The 11,281-nt window shown below is 40.1% G+C and overlaps 1 protein-coding gene across 1 annotated transcript; it reads left to right on the forward strand.

Annotated features, from left to right (window-relative positions):
• Nucleotides 1–7,494: 7,494 nt before the first annotated feature.
• Nucleotides 7,495–8,159, forward strand: LOC131254068 (uncharacterized). The gene has a single exon (XM_058255100.1). It carries the CDS (start codon nucleotides 7,495–7,497, stop codon nucleotides 7,948–7,950), a length of 456 nt encoding a protein of 151 aa, XP_058111083.1. The 3' UTR covers nucleotides 7,951–8,159.
• Nucleotides 8,160–11,281: the final 3,122 nt, after the last annotated feature.

Here is an 11,281-nt window from a genome sequence, read left to right on the forward strand (position 1 = left end):
AAAAGAAAGTGATGTCTTGTGTTCCCTCTTCGAGTGTCATTGGCAATTTGATGTATATCATGGTCTCTACGAGACCAAATATTTCACGTGCAGTGAGTGTTGTGAGTAGATACATGGCTAACCTCGATAAATCAACACTGAGAGGTAGTGAAATTGTTACTTTGGTATATACAAAGTATAGTAGATTATGTCTTGATGTTTAAAGAATCAGAGTATAAGTTGATAGGATATGTGGATGCCGATTACGCGGGTAATATGGATAATAGAAGGTCAACTTTCGGCTACTCGTTTGTTTTAGTAGGTGGTGCGATCAGTTGGATGTTAAAGCTTTAGTATGTGGTGACACTTTCCACAACCGAAGTTGAGTATATGGCGGTGATAAAAGTGTTCAAAGAAGGTGTTTGGTTGAGAGGATTGATAAATTAGCTTGGGCTTTATCTAGATGCTATGCCAGTTAATTGTGAAAGCAAAAGCACAATTAATTTAGCAAAGAATTATGTTTATCACTCACGTACTAAACATATTAATGTTCATCATTATTTTATCTAACAAATGCTTAAGGAATGAGGTGTGACTCTAGAAAAGATCCACACAAGCGTGAATCAACTGACATGCTTACGAAGGTAGTTCTTATAGAGAAGTTCAAGTTCTTTGCGACTTCTCTGGGTTTGACAAAGGCTTAATGAAGATGAAATGTGCATAAGAATGGATGATGAAATTATGATGGAAGACAATTAAAGATTGTGATGACAGCGGAACAATGGAGCATGACAAAGATTATGATGAATTAATAAGTCTTAAATCTGTCTAAAACAGGGTCTGTCGATCTCATTGACAGATTGCTCATTGCCATCGAGAAAATCCAAAAAAAAATAAAAAATCATTTGCTCATTGGACAGTTTTGGAGATGCTACTTAATGTCATTAAAGGTGGCTTTGATGTCATCGACTGGTCTTCGATGGCTATCAATGCCATCAAAGGTCCCATTGACGGAGCGATAATATATATATATATATATATATATATATTGAGTGTAATCGGGATTAAGGTATTCTAAGGGTTTTTTAAGACGTTCCTAAGGTTTCTAGAGCAAAGTTAGGATTTTCAATAAGGTTTTTGGGATTGTTCAGATTGGTAAGTCCATCCATCTCCTGTAATATTGTTTCATAGTGGATTGTTTGTCACCTTGTGTTATTGTATTTTTCCCGTGAGGATTTTTCCACGTAACGTGTTCTCTATGTTTTTGTTTGCATTTGATTTCATCTTATTTGATTGAATTCCGATTTGCTTCCGTGCGATCCCACTCGTTTTGGGTCATTTTCGAAAAGTTATAGAAATTGCAAAAAATTCAAGGGATAAAATACAAAAAGTAAAGAAGTTAGGATATAAATTTCAAAAAATAAAGAAGTAAAGGGTTAGACTGCAAAAGTATTTTAGGGTCCGTTTTTCAAAACTAATTAACTTAAATACTAGTAAAGTGAGAAGACCGCCTTAAAGATAGTGATACTCTAACACCCCTTAAACCTATTTTTAAATATATTTTCTTTAATTTTTTCTCTTTGATAGGTGACTTATCTATCAATGAATGGACCATGCCTACAAATTCCCTGGTTGGATCATCCTCACAACAAATTCTGAAGCCTTTTGACTTAAGTGTGGACGATATTGTGTTATTCTTCTTAACCACCTGTCCATCCGTGGTCCACTATTCTAAAGGATAAGATTGTTCTATTCTAGGTGCTGCTTTTCTGAAAAGTAATCCACTAGTAAGATACGACAAAATGATAGTCTGGATCCCTGATTCATGGGCCACACTTGTTGGATTGAAGACCCCACGTACTGTTTGGGATGCCTCCACCAATTGAACGGCCATATGCCTACTTATAGCCGTCCAACCGATGGGCCACTTTTGGATCGGATGCCAACTGAAATTGCATAGAACAAGTGAGTTTGTCCAATTAGTGAACCTTTCTGTTGAAGATCGTTCCTTCAAATCTTTTATATTTTTTTTCCCCATGACTTTTGTCAACTGTCCCAAAGGAGTGTCCCATCCATCTTACGGCTTGCAGCCAATGGCTAAAAGTAGAGCTGTACACTAACTGAGTTAGCTCAGTTAACTCGCTTGATTTCGACTTGAAAAAGTTTGATTTGACTATATTCGAAATTGAGTTTGGGTCGAGTCGAGTTGAATTTTGGAGCTCGAAAAAAATTTGAACCAAGTTTGAGCTTATCCGAGTTCAAATTGACTCGGATCGGATCTCAACTCAAATCATACTCGATCGAACTAGTTCGGTGATTCGATTATTTTGATATTGATGTTGCTCACACAATATTTGATGAAATGACTGAACAAAGTATTATTTTAGGTGTGTATATTCTTGGTAGGATTGGCCGTGGTGAGGAAGGTATGGATATGAAACAAATCACTATAAAAAAAACATTACATTATAAAACTATTGTTGTATTTTGATTTTGATGTTGCCTATTAAGTGTTTGATGAAATACCTATAAATTGTTGCTGCTGTTTTGCATACCGCGAGAAATTATAAGTACATTATATGTGTTTGAAAAAATGCCACACAAGCTTTAACTCGGCCCGAACCGTCCGGAGAGGCTGACTAAGCCGAGCTGACCAGTTAGGCTCGAGGGCCGAGCCGGGCTGAGGTAAGCTAGTGGCCGAGCCGAGTCAAGTTGTACCGTATACAGCTCTAGCAAAAAGGCACGGATAATTAGTGGAGTGGTTTTCTACATTAGGTGGACCAGGTGGCATGAAAATCAGTCCGACGAACTCATTAGGTGGACCATCCATGCCTGTACATTGAAACAGCTCTGTGGGGCTCACCATGATGTATGTGTTTCATCCATGCTGTCCATATGTTTTTCTAGATCACTTTATGCTGTGAGCCAAAAAATGAGATATATCCCAATCTTAAGTGGACTACATTACTAGAAACAGTGTTGATTGAACTTCGACCATTATTTCTATTAGTGGGTGGATATGAAGATCTCACCGTTTTACTAGTTTTTTTTTTTCAATTACCCATGGGACCCTCTTTTCCTAGCAATTGCTCTTTATATGTTGCTCCTCAGATGGCATCCTACTAAAAGAAAATGTAATTAATTTTACTACTGTGATCTCTATTGATACATATTAAATGAAACATGTCCTCCAAAATACGTAAATTACTTGTTATTTGGTTGATTTCAAAATGTCGGTGGACGTTGCCAATGATGAAAAGACACCGTGAAAAGGGTATGTGTCCTTTTACGAAAGGGTCTGTTCTTTCTGTATCTATAAATTCCATAATTGTATTATTCCATAAAAGCATAATCAACATCGATTTCCTCTCTTGATATGCTACGTCACTATTTTTTTGAATTACTTTGAAAATATGTTGAAATTGCAAAAAAAAAAAAAGTAATGGCCTTAGGAGGTTTTTAATGGTGGATATCCAATCACTATTTTTTCCTGTGGGGCGGCCATCTGAGATTTATATCCCTCTCATGTTTGGGATCAAGCCTTAAAATGATCGGTAAAAATGGATAAACAGCATGGATAAAAGACATACTTCATAGTGGGGCCGGCAGAGCACCGACCACCAGCCACCTTGCCAGTGGCCAGGGGGAGTAGCCAATCCGATTCCTTTTATCGGGCACTAAAAATGGAAAAAGATCGAATGGTTCTATGTTAAACTATCAACAAACAAGGGCATTCGATCAATTTATTCTCTTTAATTAAGTTAATGTATACGACGTATACGATTTTTGAGTGCCTGAGTATCAACCGTGTTTGGCTGGCAGAGTATCAAATAGCTCATCGTACAAAAACCAATTGAACCGTAGGCAGCTAGATTTAAGTTTTAAAATCTTCTATGGATCTCAGTTGTTTTTTAGTACTCTGTCAGTGTGTGATGGATGATACGAAGACACTAACGAATTATATATAAATTGCATGCTTGTAATACAAGTAATTCAAATTAACCGTCCAAATTTAAACGTACACGTGTCCACCAATCAACGAATTGGTTAATTTAAGGCACGTCTCCAATTTCTGAGTGCCTGCGTATCAAGCGTCATTCGCGACCAGAGTAACTCCTTCTCTGCCGTCCAATTACATGGTCCCAAGCGGTACTGGTCGGACAACTGTAGCATCCAACCGATGAATTTCCGCAGACATTCCAAAGGCATCAGTTGGCTATGATCTTTGTGCTAGGCCACATCAGTGAGGTGGTCCATCGATCAGACGGTTCAAATCAATTAGCATGTGGACCGTCTATATCAAACAGTTGGTGTTTTGAGATTCACCAAACGGCAACAGGCATAAGGATGCCGATCCACACGCACCGGCACGGCACCCGCCAACGTGGCATGTACGAAGATAACCATCGGAAAAAAAAAGTATGACGATGTACTCATCACACAGGCCACGCATTGAATCTGGACCGTTGAAATGTTACAAATAAGGACGGCCCACCTGATGAATGGATCAGCCTGGTTTTGACTCATGGTCGTCCTTTCTGTGGGGTCATCATATGAATGGCATAGATATCTAATCCACTTGCCAGTTGGCGCATGCGCTGTCTGTACGGCTCGCAACTACCAAGAGGCAGGCAGATGGGATGGGACGCGGAATGAGTAGTGAGGAGCTCACCACGCGAGAGCGTGGCGTGGATTCTCTGTGGGGTCCAACTTAATATACATGTCTTATCCAAGCCGTCCATCCGTTTTTAAAGATATGTTTATTTCATGAAGAGAAAAAATCGAACATATAAATTTCTCAAATGGATCACACCACAGGAAAAAGTGGGAATTGAACTTCAACTGTTGAAAACTTCATCTAGGTTTGGATTTGTTTTTTCCCTTCATCTAGGACTGTGTGACCGTATAAACAGTTTGGATGACAAATAAATACTACTGTAGGCTCTAGAAAGGCTTCAACGGTGGACGTCGTTATCCCCACCGTTTTATGTGGTGTGGTCCACTTGAGGTTTGGATATGTTTCAATTTTGGGCTTAAGACTAAAATGATCTGGAAAACGGATGGACGGCGTGGATCTAAAACATACATCACGGTGGGGCCGTCAGAGAATCCACACCAAGCGATAGCGTGGTGCGCTCCTTACGAAACAATCCGCGTCCGATGCGATGGATGCCATAATCCACTAACACTTTACTTTGGATGGCTTAGATTAGATAAAGGATTGCCATCTTTCCTCTGAGATGGCTCAAATGCAGTCTAAAGTCGAATTATACGGATCTCATGCGTCCAGTCGTACAGAGGAGCAAATGGTTTGGTGATCCATACCGTTGATTTGATGGGCCGCCGTGAGTTGGTATCCTGATGAATTGGAAAAGCCATCTTCCCACATTTTAAAATGGCGGTGGCTATTCAACCGTACATATTGCAATCGAAACCGTCCAAATTACTGACCCAATGATGGATGGAGCTTAGCAACAAAATTGCAATGAGATGATGATAGTAACCTTCTGGACTTTCCGGTGTTTTCCCTTAGAATTTGAATCACTCACTGTTTTATTATTAACCGTCCATTATTTATCTGTCAATTTGGTGGTTGGGTTGCTTGATCCGGATTATTTTAAATGTATGCTCCATCCACAATGTGCCCCATAGCTTGGATGGTTTAGATGGCAATACATGAGTTCCACGTGTAAGGAGGATGAGTCACCATCACTTTTCATACGGTGATGAGAGCGTTGCTAAAATAAGGCTCCGTACAGCCGACCTTGAAGTGCCTGTGACACATCCACTCAGTCTATCATTTGTAGCAGTTCATGATAGGATGTGGGATTAAAAATCAGGCCTATCCAAAACTCAAGTGGACCACATCATGCGGATGGTGAAGATGGACACCCACCATTGAAACCTCATGGGGCCCACCTCTATGTTTGCATGCTAAGGCTCACCAGGATGAATGGAAAAGACAAATATCAATCTGAACCGAAGCTTTCGTGGGCCATAATAAGGTTTCACTCGCAACCGTCCTTTTCCTACTGTTTTTGGGTAGCATGGCCCAATGTATTTTCATATATGCTTTTGTGTGGACTTAAGCTGTAACGTGAGCTAGTGTAATGATGAACGGACTGGATGTCCTATTCCTACATCACGGTGGGGCCCCGGAGCGCTTTGTTGCCCAGGCTCCTCTTGTGTGTGAACTGTTATCATGGGACACCTAGATCATAGCTCAACTGGCAGACTGAGTGGAGATACCTCGTTTCAACACTTGAGGTCTTGGCATCGAACCCTAGCGGGGGTGGCTAACATGGAGTGTGTGTACTGACATGGGTGTGTACTAACAAGAAAAAAAAAAACTGTTATCATAGGAGCCTGGCCCCTCGGAAAGAAAAATTTTGATTCTCTGTCAGGGTGTGATGGATGATACACAGGCACTTAGAGACTAATTAAAAATTGTACACATCATAAAATCAATTCAAATTAAACGGTTAAAATCAAGTGTAGCATCTTCGATGTATATTGCACCAAAAATTACGATTACTTGAGTATCTAACTATCAGATCCAGGGACATTTATTGCACGGTTAAAATGAAAAATATCTGGTGGCCTTATTTCAAAGAACAGTTTTCACTAGCAATAGATTAAAATTGTTAAAAAAAATAATCTAATTTCTGGACTTTTAAATTTGCAACGGTGAGTTCTAAAAGTTAATCAGCTCAGTTTGAGTTAATTTACGCCCATGTGCACCATTTTTAAGTGCTTGTGTATCAATTGTCATATGAATCCAGAGTATCAAATAACTCACGCTTGAAACAAAATACTTAAAGAGTAAGACGGGCAGCGAATTAGCTGTTGCCCGAGTAACACCTTATTGGGTGTTACCTAAACGTGTGAGGCCCATCTTGATGAATGTGTCATATAACCACGCAGTCCATCTGATTTTCCATCTTATTTTACTACAAGATCTAAAATCCTATGAAGACCCAAATATTAGACAGACCACACTTCTAGAAACAGTTACCAATGACCATTAAAAACTTTTTGTCGGCCACAAAAGTTCTGGATCAAGCTGATATTTATATTTTCCCTTCATCCAGGTATTATTGACATTATGAACAATTTGTATGAAAAATAAGCATTATAAAAACTTATGATGGGTCATTTGGAATTTTTAACGGCGATACAGTCAGTAACCATTGTTTCCTGTGGTGTGGTCCACCTGAGATTTTTATATGATTTTTTTTTGTGGACCTCCTAAAATAGGCTGGAGAAACGGATGGACGGCGTGGATATACACAACACATCATTAAGGTGGGCCCCACGTTAAGGGTAACACCTAATCCGCTCCCCTGGGAAGGACTTAAGACTAACCATCTGCAAGGGTATTATTGTCATTTCACATTCACGCGGTAATCTAGCTAATCTATTATTAATCAGTACGTCGACTCCTATATATAACCTTATATAACATGTCCGAGGTCGTCCCTTCGTAGATGGAAAGAGAGTTTCAGAGATAGAGAGATGGGAAATAGCCTCCGTTGTTGTTTGGCTTGTGTCCTACCATGCGGGGCTCTAGACATGATCCGGATAGTTCATTTGAATGGACACGTCGAAGAACATAGCGGCCCCATCACTGCTGGTGAAGTAATGAAGTCGAATCCGAACCATGTTCTCAGTCGCCCATGCTCACAAGGTGTGGTACGTAAAATCTTGATTCTCTCCCCAGGTTCGGACCTCAAGCGGGGCCACATCTATTTCCTAATTCCAACATCGTCGATACCAGAAAAGCAGCAGCCCCACGAGAAGAAGAAATCATTCAAGAAAAATGATAATATCAGAGGAGCCAATGAAGCTACAGATGAAGAAGAGTATGTGACTGATGTCCACTTGAAAAAGAAAGCGTCACGTCGGGATCGACGGAAAGGGCGGGCCACCGTCTGGCAGCCGAATCTCGAGAGCATCTCCGAGGACTTGTGACACCTCCCAACGCCGGAATTTGACACATCCGGCCAAATGTCGCCGGGACAGTTATTCAATTACATGTTGTAACGTTGTTTTTTTAACTTCTACATGTGATTTGTGGATAAAAATGTACTTTTTTCTCCTTGATGGCCCACCAAAAAATAAAAGTGGCAGAGTTGGAAATTTACTTTTTATGATGGCCACTTTCGAAATTGAAATTGTGAATTTTCGTCTTACAAAATGTTTGTAATCATGTATTGTAATTAAACAATCTCAAGTTGTATAGAAAAGAAATGGGTTGGTATGTAGTATGATCAAATGGTACTTGGGGAGAGTACGGTTCATCTTACACATGCAAAGATCCACCGTACATTTCGATGCAATCACCCAAATCAATACCGTCCAAATTGTCCCACTGTAGCTCATATCCTCAAAATTGAATGGATTGGATGATCGTAATAGTCCGATAACATTGTGATTGCCAAACGGATGGTTATATTGAAGAAAGTCAATTGTCAAATTCATCATGAAAATTTTAGACGGTTAAGATTGTTCAATGAGTGAGATATTAGATATATGGCCCATCAACAATGTGCCCCACATTTTGTACCGTCGAGATTGACATCTCATCAGATTTTGTCAACCTACAATCCTCTTTGAAGAAATTGAATTCTATTAAACTATTGCGAGAATATAGGATAATTATTGAGTTAAAAATTAATTAATATTTTAATTATAAAATTAAATTTTTAAGTAAAAAAATTAAGGTCTAATGCCATACTCATACTCCACTTATTTAATTTCCAGTGGTATTTCTAAGCCCACAAGCATACAGACAGTTCAGGTACATGCCACTGTATGACCCATATTGGCCTACGTGCATGAAATCCAAGCCATCCATCATGTGGGACCCAACATCTATATTCCATACTCCAAAAATCAGATTGGTACTCTCATCAGGTGCTCTAGAATTTTGGAAATAGTTGTACGGCTTAGAATAACTTACTATAGTATTTTCATCCATCCATTTCATTAATAAATTCTGGCAGTCTGACCGTCCAAGGTTTTGTGCCAGAGCATCAAATGAATCTGGAATTACCTGATGGACGGAACTCATGCTTTTGTACCCGATGGCACATGTGGGGGGTTGTACATCACTGTACGTATACATGCGTGTGACCTTAGAAAAGCTCTAACTTCCAAGCTCATTTAAATATCATTTATCACCTGCAGCTTACCTGTCTATATTCTCTGGAACCTTAGGGTACGGGTTTTGAAGTCCCATTTTTTTCGTATAAAAATTGATATCTGATGAGTAGCATCACCACCGTTCGTAATGGTGGGGGCCACAACCAAATAAACTATAATGATCTGAAGCAGTACAATCTAATCAACTCTATTATTCATTGATTTCAACTATTCAAATGATGGGCCACTTATAAGTAGAGGTGTACACCTGTTGAGCTAAGTTGAGGTTGGCACAGCTTGACTCGACTCAGCCACTAGCTGGGCACGGCTTGAACTTGGCTCAGCTCCATCATCCAGCTAGGCTTGGCTCGGCTAGCAGCTTGAGCTAGTTCAAGCCGAGTTGGTATTTATTTCATATACATACTTTCTTTGTAACCTTGTGGCACTTCTGCGAGTCATTTCATCAAACACTTGAAAAATAAAAAATAAAATTATTATTTACATATGCACACACACCCCACACACTCACACTAGTGGAATTTCACCACCTATGGGTACTTGAACTTGAACGGTTGTTGAAACTCCCGAGAGTCTACCACCCGAGCAAGAGTAAGGACCCCATTTCATCAAACACTTGGTGAGCAACATGAATGCTAAAGTAATCGAGTCACCCAACTAGTTTAATCCAAGTGCGATTCGAATGGGGGGTTTGATATGAGTTGATCTAAGTTGAGTTGACCTCCACCAAATTTTTTCAAGCTCAAAAAACTAACTTGACTCGGCTCGAGCTCAATTTCAAACTGAGTCGAACCGAGCTTTTTCAAATCAGGTCGAGCGAGCTAACCAAGGTAACTTAGTTTTCAACTTGATGGGCCATCAATTAGATGGTCAATGGGAGGAATCACATTGACCGGATGATCCTAACCGTCGAAGGCTTCTCATGGTGACCTTGTTACACTCCTAAAACCAATTCATATGACTATTTGAAGAAGAAGTTGATAAATTTCAGAACCGATCAGGTGCATCCAGAAGCACCATAACTTGTCGTGCAACCTTGTATTTTCTGCCAACATGCTCATTTAGTAGAAAATTCGAACCATTCGATTGGTGGGTCCCACCGTGACTATCCTCTGGTAAAAAATCAGCCGGTCCACCAATCAGGTAAGCCATAGCTGTATGTTGAATCAGACCATCGGTTGTCTATTCATTCCAACTGTGTGGTCCAACTGATGAGTGGACCAGCCTGATTTTTGTGTTCTGCCATTTTCATGGTGAGGGCTGCCGTTTCCATGGTACAGATTTTCTACAAACGTGTCATGTTGGTGGGAAAGACTTAGTTGGACAATCAACCCCACACTGATTGAATGATCCAAACCATCCAATCTATGGCTATTAAATGGATGGTGAAAATAAAATGGTCAGTAATTAATGGATCAAATCAGACGGATAAAATTGCTCGATCAGTCCCATCAGACGGTCGGGATGAGCATATGCCACATGTAGGTGGATGATATGATCGACCACCATTTGAAAAAATGGTGGTGACCCATCACCTCATCCTATCCATTGCTCATATCTGACCTAGTGACCTGTGACCATGATTGAGAGAAAAGAGGAGAAAAGACTCCTTTGTTTGTGTGATCGAGGAGAAAGGCCCAAAGCTTTATTTTACTCTCTCTCTCCTCTCTATTCTCACATCCAACCATATAATAATGTTTATATTATTATAAACTCACATTGCAAGCTGTCGAGCCTTTCAAAGGGTATGTATTGTATGCATCCTACTCACATGGGCCCACCTTTGGCTCCAAAAATATAGACACAAATCCACATCTCTTTTCCAAGCTCAACAGCAATAATCTATCATTTGCATTGGGAAAATGTCCAGATCGTGGGCTATACAGTAGCTGTCTGTTCCCCCCACCATGTTAAACGGTGGCCGTTCATCACCGTTCAATCTAGACCGTCCACATGGGCTACTGTTGACCATTCTCTTCTTCTTGTTTCTTAACTTCTCCTTTGGGATCCACTGATTGGAGGGTTGGGATTGTTAGATCAGCGTAGTTATTGGCTCATCCAACATCCATGGTGGGCCCAGTTGGTTTGCACGGTCTGGATTGGTGCACATGCACACCATTTGTACAGTAGATGAGTCACC

This window comes from Magnolia sinica, chromosome 8, assembly GCF_029962835.1.
Source record: "Magnolia sinica isolate HGM2019 chromosome 8, MsV1, whole genome shotgun sequence".
Lineage (NCBI taxonomy): Eukaryota > Viridiplantae > Streptophyta > Magnoliopsida > Magnoliales > Magnoliaceae > Magnolia > Magnolia sinica.